Source organism: Psammomys obesus, unplaced genomic scaffold, assembly GCF_907164565.1.
Source record: "Psammomys obesus unplaced genomic scaffold, mPsaObe1.curated_primary_1811, whole genome shotgun sequence".
Taxonomy (NCBI): Eukaryota; Metazoa; Chordata; class Mammalia; order Rodentia; family Muridae; genus Psammomys; species Psammomys obesus.
This window is the reverse complement of record NW_026596073.1, coordinates 26,116,575-26,139,134: the sequence shown is the minus strand read 5'-3', so window position 1 is coordinate 26,139,134 and position 22,560 is coordinate 26,116,575. Positions and strand designations below refer to the sequence as shown.

Here is a 22,560-nt window from a genome sequence, read left to right as displayed (position 1 = left end):
GATGGACTCAAGGCTGAAAATGTTTCTAAAGAGACGGAGCGGAACCCAGACCCAGATAGTTGATGCATGACCAGAATGACAGGCCTTTCTACTAGTTCACATCAGCTTTAATGGGAAGAAAAGAAAGGGTAAAAACTGTTCAGTAGTGGTGACATCCTTGCTGTGAGGGAAAGTGATTGCAGGACCCCAGGAGTAGCCCAAACTCCCTGGTTTGAACAAACCAGCTCATAAACAAGTCCACGATTCCCATTAGAGAAGGCATCAGGAACTAGTACTAAGAAGGGATGAAAAGATCTCTAATTCCTGGATGCCAGGAAGCAGTTACTCGGAATCAAAGACAGAAAGCCTGGTTAAGAGCTGAAGGACCCATCCTTGGGCTGCACAGTTGGTTCCATGGTTTCTAAAGGAATTCATCATTTAACCCAAACAATTCAGTCTTTACTCCAAACTAAAGCAAATGACGAACCACAGCACTTCCAAAGGTGCAAACCCCCCGGGACAGGTCACTACCACAACCTCTGCAAGGCATTGATACTCAGAGTTACTAATTCGAACTGTGGTCATGTCATAAAAACGACTCTCCCCATCTTCCAAGTCCACTTCCTCCTACAGTGCCGTCATCACAGCAGCCTCTGCTGTTAGGATTCTTCATTGCTCGAATGTAGAAACTGCTTCGAAAAATTCTCCAGCTCACTTTCAAGTTGAACAGCTTTTTTTCTAATTAAAAGACAAGGAATAAAAACCAACCTAATTATCCTAACAGTCAATGAGAAAAGTACATTCTTTCCAAACTTAGAGCTCTGTAAGCAGCTGTGACCACCCTTTCTGAAATTCATACATGGCTGTTACCGTGTGTGCTCCTGCCGTGCTCACAGTGAACACGACCTCTGGTCTAGAGTTGTGGACTTCAATATCTATACAGCCTAACATTTGGCCTAAACGGGAGTCAAGCCTTAATTCACAGTCATGACTGTCTTAAAACCACCTTTAAATAAAGTGTAAAGTACTGAATGACTCACATACTACATGCAAAGAAGCTGGTAAAGATCACATTACAATCATACTTGATAAAATCGAATTGCCTATGAGGAAACCTTGAATGAGTTGCCAGCCACAGATCTATGCAGCACACACAGCTAGGGATGCACTCACAGAAAAGAGACTATCTGGAGAGAAAAAGGAGGTCTGTTTTGATGTCTCTGAAGGTCACAGAAGTGAAATGTACATACTACTCCTGAAACACTGGGCAAGAGGGCTGAGCCTAAGTTTATAATTATGATTCCAACAGTCATGCGTTGGTAGGCTAGACTAGTTTCTCAGATGAGCATCAGACACCACCGCTTAATGGCACTGTGAGCTTTACAGAGTAGACATACTTAAGGGCCACAGCCTCCTCCACACCCCGGCTCTGTGCCAAGCCTACTGTCTCTACTGTCTCTAGGTTGGAATTCTGCTTGGCATGTGAACACTATACTCGGTTTAAACAGAGTGGAATTCATAAAAACAAACAGGTGAGTCCTGTGATGCACTGCACCCTTTGTGAAGGCTCTAGCACTGCTCAGGTCATGAGGACAGCCCTCCAAGCTGCACACGCTGATGTGGAGCTATGGGCAGGGCAGACCCTGAATTAGCAGTTTTGTTTGGATGCTGCTCAGCAACACTCCAAGGCATGCTGGCCAGCAGCTCATGGTGAGAGAGGGAAGAACAGAGCTGCCAAGTCAGGCCTAATGGTGATACTTCCACTCCTGTCTTCCAGAGGACCCACGATAAACCACAGGAGAGCAGACAGGACTCCTGCATTGCCACAGCTTCAAACACAAGTGTCCTCGGGCCTCAAAAGAACAGAGGCTAGTTTTGGGGCTTTTCTGTTCTTTGATTCAGGTCTCACGTAGTCTAGGCTGACCCTGAACTTGCTATGTACCCAAGGATGACTTTGACCCTACCCCTGACTCCTAAGTGGTAGGCACCCAGGTGTATGCCACAATGCCCAAATGTCATTTTTAATGATTGAATTTCCCTTCTATAAGAGAACTAGCCTAGCCTAACAGAGAGTAAAAGTCCTATAAATTTTCTTTTAATTCAGATGAACTATCCTGCTGCAACTGGGTTCCCTGACATTCCAGAGCATAAGGAATTAAACATGGACATTCATTTTCTTTTTAAAAAGATTTTTTTTTTTTTAATTTTAAGTGTTTTTCTTACATATACGTATATGCACCATTTGCATGGCTGGTGCCAACAGAAGCCAAGAGAGAGCATGGAATCTCTTGGAACTGGAGTTACAGATACCTGCTAGATGTCCTTTGCCATATAAAGATTTTTCAAGTTTTTTCCCCCCAAGGCTTTTCCATTTTATGAGGTCCCTGTGGATGCTGGGAGCCAAACACAAGTAGGGGTCCTCTGCAAAAGTAGAAATGCTCTTAAGGGCTGAGCCATCTCTCCAGCCTCAAATATGGAAATTCTTAATTTAAAGCAACATACAAAATTAACTTCCGAGTTCTTTTACAAAGCCATTAGTGACTTCATATAAATGCATTTTGGATATGAGATAAAATTAGATATTCATGTTACTAAGGGTGAAAAAGCCAGGAGGTGAGGGACATACCTTTAATCCCAGCACTTGAGAGGCAGAGGCAGGCAGATCTCTGTAAGTTCGAGGTTCTAGCCTGGTCTACAGAGTGAGTTCCAGGACAGTGAGGACTTCACGAGAAACCGTATCTCAAGAAACAACAACAAAAAAAAAACCCAAAACAACAAAACCAATGAAAAAGTTTACCTTAAGAGTTTTGAGTTGTTTTGTATTTTCTCCAGTTGATCTATTTCTTTGGATAATCTAGCAATTTCTTCTTCCAGGTGTTTTTGAGTAACATCAACTTGTTGGCACAGTCGAGCAAAAGTGGTAGCCATTTCTCTAAAAGAAAAAAAAATTACCAATGTTTTCTAAAACAAACATATACTAAAGAGAAAAATTTTGTTTTGTTTGTTTCAAGATAGGATTTTTCTATGCAGCCCTGGCTGTCCTGCAACTCAGACCAGGCTGGCCATAAGCTCAGAGATCTGCCTGCCTCTGCTTCTGGAGCACTGAGATTAAAGGCGTGTGCCACCACACTCAGCCAAAGAGAAAACTTTAATAGTAGCTCAGCCATGAGGCTAGCACAGCACCTATAGACTTACTGTAACTATAGACTCCTTACTTGGCTTCAGACAACATGCCCATAGAGTGAGCTACTGCTGCCATGGGCTGTGAATACAAATGAGCCACGGAGGAGACAAAGTGCTAAGACTGATAGAAGAAAATGAGGCAGCACCCAGAAGACAGAGGTTCAGGAAAGGACTTTCTGAACAGAAGTCCCTTAGCTCAGGACTGAAGGCCACAACTTACAAATGGAACCTCATAAAACTGAAGAGCCTCTTCAGCAAAGGACAAAATCAACTGAGTGAAGAGACCCCTGGAGTGGGACTGAATCTTTGCCACATATGAATCTGGCAGAGGATTAACATCCAGAATTTTTTGTCAAAAGACAAAACAAAAACAAAACAAAACAAAAAAAAATCAAAAAACAAACCACCCAATTTAAAAAAAAAAAATGGGGTTTGGATCTGAGTATAATCCTCAAAAGAAGAAATATGGATAAGAAATATCTCTAAAAAAATTCTATATCCTTAACAAGCAGAGACCTGCAAATCAAAACCACTTTGAGGTTTCATTTCACTTAAGTCAGATTAGCTGACATCAAGAAAACGAGTGAGAACAAATGCCAGAAAGGATGCGGTAAAAGAAAAACTTCATCCACTGTTGGTGGGATTGCATACTGGTGCAGCCACTGGAATCAGTGCAGAGAATTCTCAAAAACTAAAAGTAGAACCTCCATATGAGCCAGCTGTCCTACTCCTTGGCAAATGCCCAAAGGACTCAACCTATTCCACAGATGTCAGCCCCGACTATGATACCCAGTAAAATGTTTAATCACCATAGAGGGGGAAAACCAGATACTCCATGATAAAAACAAATTTAAACAGTACCTGTCCATGAATCCAGCCCTACAGAAGATACTAGAAGGAAAACTCCAACCCAAGGAGACCAACACAGGAAAACAAAGGTTATAAATAACCCCACATCAGCAAAACCAAAAGGTAAACACTCACACACACACTCTCTACCACCACCAACATCAAATTAACAGGAAGTAACAAACACTGGTCATTAATATTTCTCAACATCAATGGCCTCAACTCCCCAATAAAAAGACACAGGTTATCAGAATGGATGTGAAAACAGACCCATCTTTCTGCTTCATACACGAAACATACCTCAGCAATAAAGTTGAATATTACCTCAGCATAAGGCACTGAAAAAGGTTTTCTAAGCAAACGGATCCAATAAGTAAGCTGGAGTAGCCATTCTATTATCTAATAAAATAGACTTTCAACCAGAATTGATCAAAAGAGATGAGGAAGAACACCGAGACATCTCAATTCCGAATGCCTATGCCCCAAATGCAAGGGCAACAACATTCATACAAGAAACATTACTAAAGCTTAAATCACACATTGAACCCCACACATTAATATTGAGAGATTTCAACACCCCACTCACTCCAATGGACAGATCAAGACACTAAATGGGAAAATAATAAAGTTAACAAATATTATGAATCAAATGGACCTAACAGATATCTTCAGAGCATTTCACCCAAACACAAGAGAATATACCTTTTTCTAAGGACCTCATGGAGCCTTCTCAAAAACTGACCATATACTCAGTCACAAAGCAAGCCTTCAAGAGATTGAAATAATACCCTGTATCTTATCAGACCACCATGGATTAAAGCTAGAATTCAACAACAACAGAAACAACAAAAAGCTTACAGACTCATGGAAACTGAACAACTCCATACTCAATGATCACTGAGTCAAGGAAGAAATAAAGAAATTAAAGACTTTCTAGTCTCTATTTATATTCAATGAAAATGAAGGCACAACATACCCAAATTTATGGGACACAATGAAAGCAGTGGTAAGAGGAAAGTTCATAGCACTAAGAGCCTTCATAAAGAAATTGGAGAAAGTGTACCTGAAAACTCTAGAACAGAAGGAAGTGGACACAACAAAGAGGAGTTGATGACAGAAAATAATCAAACTGAGGTCTGAAATCAATAAATTGGAAACAAAGAGTACAATATTAAAAAAAAAAATCAATGAAACCAAGAGCTGATTCTTTGAGAAAATCAACAAGATAGACAAACCCTTAGCCAAACTAACTAAAAGGCAGAGGGAAAGTATCCAAATTAACAGAATCAGAAGAAAGGGGAGACATAACAACAGACACTGAGGAAACCCAAAAGAATCATTAGGTCTTGTTGCAAAAGACCGTATTGCACAAAATTGGAAAATCTAAAGGAAATGGATGATTTCCTTGATAGATTCACCTATCAAAGTTAAATCAAGATCAGGCAGGAGGACCATGAGTTAGAAGCCAGCCTGGGCTTCAGTGAGACCCTGTCTTAACAAAACAAAAAGAAACAAACAAAACCATCAGAAATCTGTCCACAAATGAGCACACTTAATAAATTCTAAAAATTCAGTGTTTAAGATGAAGGAACCCCAGTATCCTAACAAGATCATAACTTAGGTCAGCTAAAGAACTATTTGTTACAATCCCTCCTGCCTTCTAAAGGGTTCCCATACATCAAGTTCCAAATGTTCAAATTTAATCTACCAGGGAAGAAGAAGAGGAGCGATGAGAAGTGGAAGTAGAGATGATGATTATACACACATCCATGACCTTCAGTGAACTTCCCGTGCAAGACACATATTCCCACTTACTGCTGTACTTGGTGGCTGCAGTTTGCACTTGTGAAGCTCACAATCATCTGCAGTTTTTCAGTTGCATAGTTTACAAACTGCTGCTTAAATGCTCTCTCCTTCGCACGGGTGGTCCAGGTCAGCCTCTCATAAAGGTACAAAGCTCCGTACATACTTAAGGAAACAGAGATGAGTTTCCAGCCCACTGTTTTCCAGATCTGCAAGATAAAGTCATAGCTCACTGTGAGGAGGGAACACACGGTGACGGGTACTGTAGCTGTGGAAGCCAGCGCAATGGCACTTGTCTGTAACCCCAGCACTCAGGAGGCAGAGGGAGAGGGAGTGGATCTCTGTGAGCTTGAGGTCAGCCTGGTCTACAAAGAGAGTTCCAAAACAGCAGGGCTGTTACATAGAGAAACTCTGTCTCAAAAAAACAAAAGACAAAAATCAAAAAGAAATCTGGTCTAAAAAATTATAAATATCAGGATGGACTTTTACAACACGCCATATTTGGTAGGCTGAATCAAGCTCTATCTTGCTTGCTATTTAATAAAGATTTTATTTTTCATATGCCTAAATGTTCTGCCTGAATGAATACATGTGTGTCAGGTGCATGAGTAGTGCCTATGGAGGCCAGGAGAGGGCATCATGACCTCTGGAACTGGAATTACAAATGGCTGAGTTGCCAAGTGGGTGCTGGCAACCAACAGGGGTCCTCTGGAAGAGCAGCCAGTGCTCTTTACCATCTCTCCCACCCCAACTTGATAATACCTCAAAAACAAACAATAACAACAACAACAACAACAAAAAGGAAATTACCTGAGCTTGAATGATTATGACCCTATCCCTACTGGATCTTTCTTATTTTGCCAATATATAAATAACACTTATTTGTGTGCTGTGATGACAAAATAGGTAATTTTATTAAAAGCCAGATAAGGATATAAATGTAATTCAGTGGTGTAGTGCCTACTTGGCATGTCCAAGACTCTGAGTACTGCTCGCAGAAAAACAAACAAACAGCAAACTGAAATCAAGCGGATAGCTGGTAGGGATTCCATCCTAAAATTACATGGGGGGTGGGGTGGGCGGGAGACAGACAGAGAGAGAATGTGTGTAAAGATAAGTTACAGGCGTAAATTCACAAGTTGCTACTTTTAACCCACAGATCCTCAGAGTTTGGCAGTTCCTGAGAACATGATCGCAACTTTATTAAAGTACTGTTTCTTACCACTCCCCCAACAACTATGATGCCCATGGAGGTTCTGGATGTGAGTGATGCCAAGCCTGTGATCAAGGTGACCATTAACTCTTCCTGTGCTGCATTATCCGGTGTTGCTGGGTTAGGAGGAGCAGTAGGAGTCGACGCTAAAGACCTGGGGAGCTGATGGATTTAGGAGAAAAAAACAAAACAGTTACATTTATAAAGCTGTTTGTTTCTAAAAATCAAAGCAAAGTATGGAGGAAAAGACTCTAAATAATGAGCCTAACACAAATACATGCAGAAAATAAAAATACACTGGAGGTTCTTTTTGGGGAGAAGTGGGCTGACAATGTCTGGCAAGGTTGCCCAGGCTAGCCTGGAACTCAAACTCAAAATTGTCCAGCCTCAGCTATCGGACTGCTGAGGTCTGATATGCACATCTTCACAAGAATTCTGTTCTATGATGTGGGCTAATGATATAAAGAACAATAAATTTAATAGTAAATCAACAGGAGTTGAAACTTTTTTTAAATTAACTTTTCTTATTTTTAATTATGTGTGTGCGTGTGCAGTATGCCAAGGCTAGAGGTGCTGGATCCACTGGAACTGGAGCTACGGGCATTTGTGAACTGCCACAGGGGTGCTCAGAACTCTGGAAAAGTAGTAAGCACCCTGAACCACTGAGCCATCTTTCCAGCTAATTCCACCTTCCAGGAGTTGAAGATGTAGGACAGTGGGAGACTGTGTGCTTAGCAGGCGTAACACCTTGGCTTACATTTCTATCATTAAAACACACAAACATATATGAAATCAAAAGCATAATCATTAAAACAAGCAAAATGCCTGGGAATATTAAAACTTGAAAATTAAAACCTGGGCTAGTGAGATGGCTCAGTAGGTAAAATGCTTTTAGCCAAGCCTGGTCATCTGAGTTTGATCCTCAGAATTCACACAGTGAAAGGAGAGAACCAATATCTAAGTTACCCTTTGCTCTCCACACTCATATCATCATGTCTGATCCTCTAAGACATACAATAATTCAATAAATAAATGTGATAAAACATTTAAAAAATAAAAACCTTTTATCTGGGTGTGATGACTCATACCTACAGTTCTAACGTTTGAGAGGTTGAGGGAGGGGAATTGTTATAAGAGTACTGACCTACATAGGCCAGCCGGATTATTCTGAGACCTTGTCCAAACAAAAACAAAAACTACCACAACAAACCAACATTTTAAATCTCAAAGCATACCAAAGAAGATTAAAAGATAAGCCACATACTAGAAGAATGTATTTGGACATCACCTATCTGTAAAGTAAATTTGCATGCAGAAGACAGAAAGAATTCCTAAAACTTAATAGCGGCAAACTAGTACAACTAAAACATAAATAAAAATGTTTCTCAAAAGAAGGACACAAAGGGTTTATTTAATAAGCATATGAGAAGGTGTTCAAAATCAGTCATTAGGTAAATGTCAATCACCAGGAGATAGCAGTTCACACTCACCAGGATAAGACAAACGATAATAGGCACTGTCAAGTACACCTAGAAAACTAGAGCCTTCACAGTGCTGGCTAGCAGGGTGAAAATAATGACAACTTTGGAAAATAATTTGGCAGATCCTCAGAAAAATAAATGTAAAAGCCAGGTGTGATGCTCACCTGTGATTCTATTGCTCAAGAGGCTGAGATAGGAGGGTCATTGAGTCTGAGGCCAGTCTGAGCTAGAAAGCAAGATATTGTCTAAATACCTAAAATAGCAGGGCATGGTGGCACAGGGTTGTAGTCTCAGCACTTGGCAGGTAAAGGCAGGAAGAGCATACAACCAAGGACAGGGACAGACAGACAGAAGGACACGGACACACACATACACACAGCAGGAAAGAAGAAAGGAAAAGAGGAAGGAAGGAGGTAGGAAGAAAAAAAGAGAATTCTAAAAAAAGAAAGTTCCCCTCAAGTTAAAAAATGTTAACTTTTAAATTTAATTTTATTTATATATTTATTTATTATAATTTATTCATTTTGTATCCCTGCTGCAGCCCCCTCCCTTATCTACTCCCTCTTCTCCCCTTAGGTCCTTTCCCTAGTCCCCTAATAAGGGAGGACCTCCTCCGCTTCTATCTTACCCTAGCTTATCAGTTCTCATCAAGGTTGGCTGCATCATCTTCGTCTGTGGCCTGGCAAGGCTGCACCCCACAGGGGAAGGTGATCAAAGAGCCGGCCACTAAATTTACGTCAGAGACAGCCCCTGCTCCCCTTACTAGGGAACCCACTAGGAAACTGAACAGCCAATGGGCTTCCCTTGAACAGGGAATCTAGGTCCTCTCCATGCATGGTCCTTAGTTGGAGTACTGGTCTCTGCAGGAACCCCTGGACCCAGGTATTTTGGCTCTGTTGTTCTCCTTGTGGAGTTCCTGTCCCCTCCAGGTCTTTCTATCTACCGCTTCCATGAGGATTCTGGCACTCTGGCCAAAGTTTGGCTATGAGGCTCAGCATCTCCTTCGATACCCTGGTGGGTAGACTTTCAGAGTTCCTCTGCAGAAGGCTCCTGTCCTGTTCCTTGTCTTCTATTTCCATTGTCTATCCTGTTTGCTCTTCTGAATGAGGATTAAGCATCTTCCCTATGGTCCTCCTTGTTGTTTAGCTTCTTTAGGGCTATAGATTTTAGTATGTTTATCCTATATTATATGGCTAATATCCACTTGTGAGTATATAGCATTTGTGTCTTTCTGCATCTGGGTTACCTCACTCTATTTTTAATTATGTATATATGGGAGGGCATATGTACATATGCCCAGGTGCCTATAAACACCACAAGAGGGTATCAGCTCCCCTGAAGCTGCAGTTACAACACTCAAAGTAGGTGAGAGCACAAAGTGCTTTTAACTGCTGAGCCAGCTCTCCAGCATCTGGGATGATTTTATAATCTATAAATTCTCTCAAAAATTTTAAAACAAAATTTATTTTTTAAGAAAATACAAGTTTGAGCCAGGCATGGTAGTGCACGCCTTTAATCCCAGCACACAAGGAGGCAGGCCCGGTTCAAGGCCAGCCTGGTCTACAAAGTGAGTCCAGGACAGCCAAGGGTACACAGAGAAACCCTGTCTCAATAAAACCAAAAAGAAGAAGGAGCAGGAGGAGGGGGAGGAAGAAGGAAGAAGAAGAGGAGGAGGAAGAAGAGGAGAAAATATAAGTTTCTTGGGCCATAAAGATAGAAGAGAGGGTAAAGACACTCCCTGCAAAGTCTGGTATCCTTGAGTTCAAGCCCGAGGCGGCACATGGGAAGCAGAAAACTAACTTCTACATGTCCTCTGATCTTCACACATGGCACATACATGCACAGGAACATGCACATATACACAAATAAATAAACAAACAGAAAACAGTTTCAAAACTGAATGTAGAACCATCTATAGCGTATGCAGTATTAATGGACAAACAAAACCCAATTTAGAAGAAGCTTTATGAGCCAGACATAAGCACATAAATAGGCAGATTCAAGTAAGCCACCTTTAATAGAGAAATCTGCACAAACAGCCTAAGAGTTATTAACTGAAGAATAAAGACACATACCTGAAAGACAGGCTCTGACAGCCCGAGCAGCACCCTTTGCGCATTCGTGGAACCCAGGAATCGATGCACAAGGGAAGACCAGCCCAAGGAAAATCTAAACACAATGTCCTCTTGAAAATCTGAACATAGTTTGTGGCAATTGAGATCATAGCTGAGATCAAACTTTTTGCATGGAATTAGTGTATGAAGTTTATTCTGTATGCCAGCTGGAAGTAATGGCTTCAAGTTTTCTGGGGGGGAAAAAAAGATTATATTTATTTTTAACAAACAGTAGTCGGGCATGGTGGCCCATGCCTTTAATCCCAGCACTCAAGAGGCAGAGGCAGGCTGATCTAGGCCAGCCTGGCCGAGAGAGATATAGACAGAGACAGAGACAGAGAGTTAGTTCTAGGACAGCCAGGGCTACGCAGAGAAACCCTGTCTCAGGGGGGAAAAACAGTAGTACATAATGTTTTTCCTTCCAAGCAATGCACTCAAATGAAAACAGCCCTTTATTAAAGAAGTGGAAAAGAGGGAAAGGAGGAGGAATGGACAGAGGGAAGGAGGGAAGCAGGCTACACATGACCTGTAGACGTGAACATTACCGATAATTTCTTGTTGAGACTGAAGCATGGAGGCATTGACTTCATTGGTACACCTATCAGCCAAATTTCTTCCCATACCATCTTCTATGTGTTTATTTAATTCCTGTCAATAATGATTGTAAATGGCTATGTTATTTTCTCCATCGACAGTAGGCAGAGTTTTTAAAGACTGTCATAATGGCCTTCATTTGGGTAGGTGCTGGCAACTGAACCAGGAGCTTCACACTTACAAAGCACATGCTTGATCACTGAGCTCCATCCCCAGTCACTCTGCAATGTTACATGTGAGACAGTCTGCATTTGCTACCAGAGTACAGCTGTCACCATCTATTCTGACTGCCAAGAATGCACTGAAGTGGCCGAGTCACTAAACACACCAATAGAGAACAGAGCAAGAAAGCAACCTCAGAACGAATGGTTCGATGACTTTAACTTACACTCTTATACACTTTCAGTACACTGGGGGTAGGATGAAACTCAGAACAAAACTCATCAACCAAAACAGACAGTCGACAAATTTCATCTGTCATTGCACAAGAAACCTGAAAACATTAAAAAACTCAGAGTTAAACATTAAAGAAATTCACAACTAGCCAGGGGCGCAAAACAAAACACACCCTCAAATACACAAGGTAAAAATTAAAAAAGATTAGCAACTATTCAGAATATAAAATCAAGGGACATATATTCATTTAAGGTGAGAGACAGACAGCATTGGCACTAATACATACTGCTACTTCCAGACACGGTGACCAGACTCCTGTTACCTTGTTTGCCACCTCCTCGGTGACCTCCTTGATTTTCTTCTTAACGTCCAGTGTTAAAAGGTTCATCTGGTTTCGGATAAAGTCCAGTCTATCGATTTGGTCTTCCCTCTCTTCCATTGAATAAACCCTATTTTATTACGAACAGTGATTAATATTTTGGTCATGTTAAAGCCCTAAAGCAATTACTTAAGCTTCATTTATATTTGGAACCATTAACTAGCATGACATAAGAAAAAAAAGAAATCTTGTATTCAGAGTCTGAAAGGACTACAATCGCATTTCACTTGACAAGTCCTTCATATAGAAGGCTTAATATGATGACCTTGACTCTCCCACATTACCTGCATCCTACAAAAAAAATTAAGGATTCTAAGTCTCCACACATAACAACTAAAACAGGAACTCAACAGAAATTCAGTTATAAAGAAGTGGAGCACACAATGCAGTGGGAGCCAAAGGCTCTTGTTATATACACACTCTATAAAGTACAAAAGAGATGGTGTGGACCACAAAGCCTAGAGTATCTACTAGCTGACTCTCTGTGTGAGGTCTGCAGAGTCCTGGAGAGCAGGAAAACTAGGACCTGAGAGCGTTTTAAGAAAGTCAGCAGCATTAGTTTCCAGGCCGCCCTCAAATCACATCTTTGTGTCATGTTTAGTTCAATGTCCTAAAGTTCTAAAGGATGAAGTTGGTTGAGTAAATTCTACAGGACGGAGGTATTCTCAGCAAAAATACTTTCAAATTTTCAAATTTAAGGGCTAGGGAGGTAGCCCAGTGGCAGAGGGCTTGTAAACTAACCAACCAACCTTCAGTTTTAGCCAGGCTTAGTGGAAAGCTTATAATCTCTGTGTTTGGGAGGCTGACCCATGATAGTTTTATCCTAGCCTCTATCTCAAAAACATTCTTCAATCTTACTCCATCTTGACTAAATCTTTGATGCTATCTACACGTCCATGAACTTGATTAAGCTTGCTAAGGTGCCATGAAACCTAATATCATTACATTGTCACATCTAATAACATCTTGGTCTTTATTCGCAAGTGTGCCAAGTTTTATACTTGTTTTTAAATGATATGTGGCCTAAGATAGCCTCAACCCGCTGTGGTTAGAGGTGTGTGCTCTCTGGGAAAGCTGCACTGTTTCAGTACCTTCACATTCTATTTCCAAGTTTACAGAAGAAGGGCTGTGAATTCTGAGTGTAAACAGAGCATCACCTGGTTTGGATTCTTCAAAAGACTCTGCTCGAAGACCAATCTTCCTCTGCCATGCAGACACTCTAAAGCTACTCACATTTTAAAGTCATAATTCATACACAGCCATCCAGGGAAGGTCACAAAATTAATAAATAATCATCTTCCAATATTCATTTAGAAACACACAAGCAGGCACTAGTAACATCACAAAACTGGTCTAGTGCCACAGTATTCCTCATACCATTTCAATCCTCAGGCCTAGAGCTCTTACACAATGAAAGTAACATCTGGTCATAAAAAAGGGGATGCCTACCTCTTCTCTGCTGCTGCCACGTTTACTGAGTCCAGTATGTTTTTCACAGTGTCTAGTATCTGTTTAGCTCTGATAGTGTGCTGTTCAAACTTTGTTTTCACTGCTGACTGCGAGATACACTCCTGCGAGGAGCCCAAGCCATAACACATTACTGCAATTCCATCCCAATACTTTCAGGAATTCAAACACAAAAACTTGCTGATTTAACTTAAACCAAAACCAATAAATAAATAAATAAAACTGAATGATGAAACACAACTTAAAATTTCAAAGATTAAGCAAACTTAAAAGTTAGAATGTAACAGCAAGTTTACATTTTTGTGAATCCTCACACAGTAATGTGCAGTGGGCTGACTATGTAACAAACAGAAAAGAACAAATGGCACTTTTCTCAAGATCACAGATGCCCCATGAGAATTACCCATCTGACTTCTAGTCCATTTATCTGTTTTAACTATGTCTGCTTTTAACATATAATCAAATAAAGTCTGAGTTTTAGAATTCTTTGTGGTACTTTAGAACTCTTATTTTAAAATGACTTAGATAACATGATGATATACATAAGGTTACTGAAAAGAATATCTAAGAATATATGAGCAGTTAAAATTATCATTAGCCACTTAAATACTTTAAAATACATATAGAGAACCACATGCAACTATCTCAAAGACCAAGAAACCATAGCACAGTGCACATGCCCTAAGGCCACTGAGCTTGACTGTCTCACCCTCAAGGGAGCTGTGGCTGTAATCAGTCAGTGTCTCCTAAGTGGCTCCTCCCCAGACCTTCCTCCCTCTTCTTTTTAGTTTCTTTTGTTCCAATTTGTTTTAGTGTATGTTTGGTTTTTTTAAGGTTTTCCTTTATAGCCCATGCTAACCTCTAAATCACAGCAACTCTCCAGCCTCAGCCTCCCAAGTGCTGTGATTATAGGCATGAACCACTATTTCTTGCTCTTTATGCTTGTTTTTAGATAAAGATTTTACATATAACCCAGGCTCTTGGAACTTTATGTAATAGTCTGGACCTAAAATTAAATGTCAGGTATGTGCCACTACACCCAGCATTGTGTTTTGTTGTTTTTAACTAGAATATGTCAGAATGTATCACATATACTTATGGACATATTTGATTCATGAAATTCTGTTTCAATTTTTAACATGTGTAATATACTTCATAATTTTTAATGATTTATCATCAAAAGTTAATAAAATTGCTATAACTGGCCTCATTTAATTCTACGGTCATTTGTTTATTTGGGTCATACAATCCTTCCATGATGCTATCAATCCACTGTTTTGAATATATATGCTAATACAATCTGTGGTAATTACTTCCTTAACCTCACTACTGTTCGGTCGCATGCGCAGCTTTCAAGCTTTTTTAAAAGCTGTTTATTCAATACTCTGGTTCTGTGTTTGAAATCACCTGTTTGTTCATGTTCATTGAATGTATTATTCACAACCTGTGTTAAGTCTCTTAAAATTACCTGTGTGCCTCACTCAGAAAAACCTATACTCTTTTGCTCTGTAGCTCTTTCTTCAATATTCTGTTTGAGGTATGGAAAAACAGAACAATTCCTTTCTTTAGGCAGAGGACCTAAGGGCAATTCATTTAGTCAACAGCTTATAATGAAAGCTATTCTTCCCCCAATTCAGCTAGCTGTACTTTTTTTCATGAATCTCACTTAAGCATCACTCATTCTTACTAAACTTTTACTGACAGCAAATTGCTGTATTCCTGCTCTGAGTCTAAAGCAGAGAATCTCTAGATACATCCTTCATTAGAACTTCTAGCCATCAGTAAGGAGCTGACTTATAAGCTACTGAATTTTAAATGGTCAAACTCAGCTTTATTTTAAATGACTGCCCTTTAGTGCCAGTTTCCACAAAATTATAACAAACGCATAAGAGTAATCTTAAGAGAAGTTAAAAGAAATGTTCCTCGATGAAGCAGATCTAGATGTCAGCAATGAAGACCCAGTGCACAGAAGACAGCACAGTGTTAGAGCTGGACTAGACGAAGTGAAGAGGACTCCATGCAGCCAGGCACAGAAGGCACTGACTCAAAGTCATGCAAGAGTGAGCAAATACAAAGATGAAAGGAAGCCCCTTCCCTCAGTATCTGAAGGAGCATCCCAGGAAAGTCCTTACACACTCTTGAACAAATGAATTTTGTGCTTGGAGCACACAAGTGCACACTTTGCAGAGTTACTTTATCAGGAACTCTGTAACTTTGCAAGAGATTTAAAAATACTGACCAAACTGTTATTAATTCTATCTTGTCATAATATCCTATACTTTCAAATTTAAAAACCGAGAACAAAATGAGAAGCACAGATCAATTAGTTTTCTGTTTCTTATTAACATCTAAAGAAATTAGCTTATTAATTATATATAATCACAAACACCCAAGAATGCTATTTCAGTATGTTTTAAACTGAAAGTGCAAAGAATGAACTTACCTCTTACCTAGATGTACCATACATGTAGATATGTGCATATTTTTATACATACATGCCCACATATATTGGCTTCTTAAATTTTTTTTTTAAAGAAACAGTCTTAAAAAATTGTCTAGGATAGCCCTGAAATCCTGAGTTCAATGATCCTCCTGACTCAGCTTCCCAAGTAGCTCAGACTACGGCCATGCACTTAGCTTTCTTCTTGTACCGTAAAGGTCAAACCTCTATGGTCTCATTACCAAAAACCAGGCCTGGAGCAACACCTGTAGTTTCCAGAACTTAGAAGGCTGTGGTGGGAGGATCACTCAGACCCAGGAGTTCAAGCCAGCTTAACACAGACACCTTGACTCAAAATAAAAAACAAAACACATCAACACTCGTCTTTTTTAAGAAGAGACATTCAAGGCAAGCCTGGCATACATAACAGGTTCCAGGAAAGCCTGGGTTACACAGGAAATTATATATCAAAAGAAAAGGGGGGGGGGCAGTATTTTTCACAAATCAATTTTACTTTCAATCCTTACCACTGGGACAATACTGCTGCCTAACACAGCCCAAATCCTAAATTACCCCAGCATTGCAGGAATGTCCTTTAAAGCCATGCACAGACTCTTACACTTCTTCCATCACACAGCAAACTTATGAAGAATAGGTAATGGTAGAATGCCTGTGTAAATATGTCCTTGTAGTAAGAACACCCAAATGCAGGTTTAAAAAGTAAAACTCTTACTCTAATTGGCTTTCAAGTCAATTAGTCGTGTTTGTGTTAAAAATACTTAGCCCCTCCTAAGTAAAATGAATCCCATGGCAAAGACCAAACTGGTTATGACGATGATTTAGAAATGGAAAGATAGCTTTAGCAGTTAAGAGCATATACTGCTCTTGCAGAGGATGCAAGTTTGATTCCCAGCTCATGTCAGATGGCTCACAACCACCTGTAACACCAGCTTCAAGGAGATCTCACACCTCTGCCCTCTTTGCGCACCTGCAGTAACATACCCACTCACCACCAATTAAAAGTAATCTTTAGGAAAAAAATCTATTAAGACATGATGAATTTGATAAAGGCTTTATCAATAAATCAAAAGCCCACAAAGTTCCAAATATAAAGAGAAAATGCATGTAAAGGCTATATTGAGTGATTATAACACACACACACACACAAAATCAAGAAATAATAAAAAATTAAAAAAATCTAAACATCAGTTTTAACAATTCCTTTATCAATAAGAAAATATAAAAACTTAAAACTAATTTAATTATATAATAATTTAAAACTATTAAAAATAATAATTAGCCAGGTGCAGTGGAGCACACCTGTAATCCCAGCACTTGGGGATGCAGAGGCAGGCAAATCTCTGTGAGTTCAAGGCCAGCCTGGTCTACAAAGTGAACCCAAGATAGCCAAGGCTACACAGAGAAACCCTGTTTCAAAAATAAAATAAAACAATAAAATACTTAAAAAAATAATTAAAAACTAGGCCAGGCGGTGGTGGTGCATGCCTTTGAAATCCTAGCTCTTGGGAGGCAGAGGCAGGTGGATCACTGTGAGTTCAAGAACAACTAGTGCTATACAGAGAAAACCTGTCTCAAAAAACAAACAAACAAACCTCCCAGCAAAAGGTGATGAGAGAAGGAAACATGAATAGGAGAAAAGGGTAAAAATGGTTAAAACTTATTATGTAAAAGTATGAAACTGTTAAACAATTTTAATTTTTAAATTTTTTAAATTAATTTTTAAAAACTAAAACTGAATCCCAGGACTCAGGAGGCAAAAGCAGGCAGGTTTCTGTGATCTTGAGGCTGGCCTTGTCTACACAGTGAGTTTCAAGACAACTAGGGCTACATAATGAGATCCTGTCTCAAAAGAAAAGAAAGAAAACTGAAGAAAACAGTAAAAATCTAAACTGAATTCTGAAATCCACAAAATATACCCAAAGCTAAATTCATAATCATAAACTCTTTCTTTAAAAGCAGAAGGAATGATCAACTCTACTAACAGGGAACTTAAAGAATAGACCTCAAAATGATAGTTATCAGCTGATAATTAACCAAAGCATAGAGTTCAATTTTTGAAAAATCAAAAGCAATTATAGTCATTGGAAAATCAACAAATGTAACTTTATGCTACTGGATTTTAAACTCTCAGAAATTAATCAATTTCTACGAACTCTGAAGTTACCAAAAACTGATTTAAAAGGAAATGCCTGGGCTGGACAGTGTCGTGCTTAAGTGTAATATGTAATGCTCTTGTAGATGACCCAAGTTTGGTCCTCAGAACCCAGGTGAGGTAGCTGACACTTAATTATAACACAGCTCCAAGGCATTTGACACCACCAGCTGGCCTCCAAGGACACTCCCACAACCCCCCCCCTCTCTCTCTCAGAAAAATACTTTTTTTTAAAAAAGATTTATTTATTATTTATACAACATTCTGCCTGTACACCAGATCTTAGTATAGATGGTTATGAGCTACCATGTGGTTGCTGGAATTGAACTCAGGACCTTTGGAAGAACAGCAAGTGTTCTTAACCTCTGATCCATCTCTCCAGCCCAAAAATAAAATCTTTTCTCTCTCTCTTTTTTTAATTTCAACTTCTGAGAAAAAAACTGACAATTCAATTCAACCACCAGGAAATGCTCTGGTCCTTCTACAGGTTTTAGTTTATTTTCTTTGTGGTTTTGTGAAACAAGATCTTGTATTTAGTCTAGGCTCACCTCCAATCCGCAAGTTCCTTGTCTTGCCTCCTACATGTTGGGATTAAAGGAATACACTACCATTTCTAGCTATAACTACAGCTTTAAACAACCTTCAAATTATAAATCCAGACATTTCCCATAATCTTTCCTAACAGGTACTATTCATAACCAAATTTTCCATATATAATGTTTAGATTCCTAAATGTAAGTCACAAATCATTTTTTTTTCCACAAATCTTAAACAGTGAAAGAATTATACGATTTAAAGAGAAACCAGAGTACCCTATTACAACTTCTAATAATGAGCTGCCAAGTTTCTTCTAAAAGTACTTTATGCTCAGACACGGTGGCACCTGCTTATAATCACAGCACTTGAGAGTCAGGGAGAACTGTGAGTTGGATGCCAGACTAGCTTACTTATTGAGAGTCCCAGAACAGCCTGAGCTATAGACAGCTAAGCAGGTGAAAGTGTTTGGTATACAAGCCTGACAACTCAAGTCCAATCCTGTGAACCCACAGTGGAAGAAAAAAAAATTCTGGAAAGTTGTCCTCTGACACATATACCCTCACTCACAGATAAACACCACACACACACACCACACACACAAGAGGAGGGAGGTGGGAAAGGAGGGAGTTAGGAAGGGATGGAGGAAGGGAGGAAAGAAGGGAGGGAGAGGATACTAATGAAAAAGGCACCAGGATAGAGCTCAATGGCAGAGTCACTGCCTAGCACTGCACTATAATCTGATGTATTTGTGTGTGCACATATACAGATATGTGGATATTCCTAAATCAGACTGAGAAGACCATGGGGAGCAGGGCAGTCAGCCGTCCTTCTCCATGGTCTCTGCTTCAGGTCCTGCCTCCAGGTTCCTAGCTTGAACTTCCATCGGTGATAGAGTTTGACCTGAGAGTTGTGAAATAAGCCCTTTCTAGTTTGTTTTTGCACATGGTGTTTTATCCAGCAATAGAAAGCCTATTACTCCCTTTCTCCTCAGCGCTGCACAAACACCAGCCCTTACACACAGTGGTTTCCTACTAAAGGAGCAGAGCTGTATCATAAATATTTTTGTATTCATTCATTTTTTTTTCAAAACACCTGGCACAAAATGAACATTAACAAGTAGCAATAAGTTTAGAAATACAAGACAATTTTATCAAATGGCATTCTCAATGTTCTTTCTTCTTTGATACAATACTCTTCACTGAGATAATGAACAGTCCTCACTTTGCTTCACACACACACAACACTCCCCACCCCACTGAGTTTCTCTGTGTGGCCCTGGCTGGCCTTGAACTTGAGATCCACTTGCCTTTGCCTCCCAAGTGCTGGGATTAAAGGTTGAGACCACCACCATGCAACCGTCATCTGTTCCAACAACAATTAATGTTTGCTCTTTTTCCACATGTATGAGTACAAGGAATACCATTCAGTGCACAACACAAGCAATACTAGACCACATTTATGAACATGTCAGTGAAGTACATTTTTCTCAATTCTTACAGGTCATCCTTTATGCAGGGGCTTCTTTTCTTCAAATCTTTTTCGTTTCACTTGCTGCTGTCAGGACTATACTTAATCACAGCAGAGGTTATTGACAAAAGTAGACAATGACGATGATAGTACTCTCTGAGCAGTGTCGTGTATAAGCCAATAGTAATGAAATTCCTACCTCAAAAGTTTGTTCAAAATTCTGAAATTCCTGTAATCTTGCCTGAAATCCTTCTGCAAGTGCCCCACCTGTAATACAAGCAAAAAGTTTATTTTATTTTTGCTTTGCTTTTGTGAGACAAGGTCTCACTATGCAGCCCATGCTACCTTATCTTGAGCCATCATGCCTGCCTCAGGCAAGGACTTTTCAACCTAGTATAATAAACTGTCTTGACCCACAACACAGATGTTCCAAGACTTGTGGCTGCTGAAAAATGCAGAGTATAAAACCCTATATTTTACTATGTGTGGTAGTTTGCTTTCTATTGCTATTATAAAACACCATAATCAAACACAACAACTTGAGGAGTAAATTTGGCTCACCGGTTCCCATCACAGTCCCTCATAAAGTCAGGGCAGGAACTCAAGGCAGGACCCAAAGCAGACTGCTAAATGGCCTTCTCATACCAGCCATGTCTACCTGCAGAGGTGGCACCACTCACACTGGGCTGACCCTCTCACCTTAATCTCTAATCAAGAAACTGTACCACAAACTCACCCACAGGCCAATCTGAAAAAGTCATAGTTTCAACTGAAGTTTCCTCTTCCCAAATGATCTTAGCTTGTGTCAAATTAACAGAAACCCAACCGGGAAACTATATTTTATCTTCTATATACACATACAAAGTTTATAGCCTTTTCATCTTAAGTAAGCATTTAGTATGCACTGAGGGCTTATCTTCTGAAGTTAGAGGTATATTGACATTTTAGCACAAATCTCTTTTTGCATCTTCACAGTTTTACAGATTTGTTCTTACTATAGAATCTAACAATCTTTACTCAGTCAATCTTCACCTAAAGGAAGTACTTTGTGACCTCTACTGAGTGTGACTATACTGCCTCCACTAGTAGACACTCTCCATTTGGACCATTCTTTAGTACAATAAGGGTTCTCCAGCACAGAGGTGCAGTTAACATGCCAGCTGCTAAGACAGCTGGGTACTGTTTTTAATATACGGAACAAAAGGAAGACTCCTGGGATGATGAGAGTGCTCATCACACTACTCATAACAGTGCCATATAGTATCACTGCACTACAGTTCGCACAGGTTAATGAAGCCACAGGTAACCAGGAGGCAAGGTAAGATTTCAGCCTGTGCTGTTCTGTTAGAATCTAAGTTTATATTTAAGAAGGAAATGATAATTACTACATACCACCCTCTGGCATCCCCTGGGCTTTATGCTTTCTCGAGTTGAGAACTTCCTTGGCTGAAACAAAAAAGATCCGATTTCGAGCTTCCACAGGACTCACAACTTTGAGCTCTTCTACCAAAAAGTGAAGGCATCTTTCCATGTGCTGTCTGCGCACCTGCAAGTAGCACAGGAATTTTAACAATTTAAACAGAAATACTGATAACCATCAACCACAGGCCTATACTAAATATACTTAGTTCCTAGCTGATGGCACTGTTCAGGGAGGCTTAGGGGGTGTGGCCTTGCCAGAGCAAATGTCATAGGGGGTAGGCTCTGAGAACTTAAGGCCTCTCCACACTCCCAGTTTGTTTACTCAGTTTTATACCTGCAGTTCAAGACCGAAGCCCTCAGTTTCTGCACCAGCTGCCATGCTGGCAACTCACCTCCCTACCATGACAGTGCAGAAAATGTCAACAAACGAAGCCTTATCCTTGACGGCAGGAAATCTCTACTTAATAATCTTCCTTTTGAACAGCAAATACTACCTAAGCATTACAAAACACCACAAACAGGTACTAATACCTATCAATTGCATGGGAAAGCAATGAATTTCATATTAAAGGTATAAAAAAATTATTACATTAATAGTAGTATAGGCAAGCAACACCACCACCTCCCAAATGGGCAGCACTTTTACTTTTCACTTATACTTATTTTCCTAATTTTCTTCGGTGGGACTGTTAATAACGCTGAAATCAGAAAGTAAGTACTACAATAAGATATTGTCTTCATTTCAAACCAAAACATAGTCTATTCTTCTTAACATGGAAGCTGGGACTAGAGAAATGGGTCAGCATTTAAGAACCCTCACTGTTCTTTCCCAACTGTTCTAATCCCAACTATTACATTAAGTGGCTCACAACCACCAGTAATTCTAGCTCCAGAGGATCCAGTGCCCTCTTCTGACATCTGTGGGCAACCACATGAATATACACATACCACAAAGTACATAAATATATAGGAAAAAAGCTAAGTATCGTGTCATAAGCTTGTAATCCCAGCACTTGGGGGTTAAGGAAGTTCAAAGTCTATCTTTGGCTACATAGTAAGTTCA

General features: G+C 39.8%; 1 protein-coding gene across 3 annotated transcripts in view; it reads right to left on the bottom strand.

Annotated features, from left to right (window-relative positions):
• Positions 1-86: 86 nt before the first annotated feature.
• Positions 87-22,560, bottom strand: part of Mfn1 (mitofusin 1) — a 42,173-nt gene continuing 19,699 nt past the window's right edge. For all 3 annotated transcript variants that reach the window (XM_055625872.1, XM_055625874.1, XM_055625873.1), the window contains 11 exons: positions 21,468-21,621; positions 20,275-20,342; positions 13,441-13,562; positions 11,935-12,061; positions 11,605-11,709; positions 11,168-11,270; positions 10,584-10,813; positions 7,037-7,189; positions 5,827-6,023; positions 2,777-2,911; positions 87-717 (listed from right to left, as the gene is read on the bottom strand). In XM_055625872.1, the coding sequence (XP_055481847.1) occupies positions 639-717; positions 2,777-2,911; positions 5,827-6,023; positions 7,037-7,189; positions 10,584-10,813; positions 11,168-11,270; positions 11,605-11,709; positions 11,935-12,061; positions 13,441-13,562; positions 20,275-20,342; positions 21,468-21,621 (1,473 nt within the window). In that variant the 3' untranslated portion in view covers positions 87-638. The remainder of the gene's footprint in view (positions 718-2,776; positions 2,912-5,826; positions 6,024-7,036; positions 7,190-10,583; positions 10,814-11,167; positions 11,271-11,604; positions 11,710-11,934; positions 12,062-13,440; positions 13,563-20,274; positions 20,343-21,467; positions 21,622-22,560) is intronic.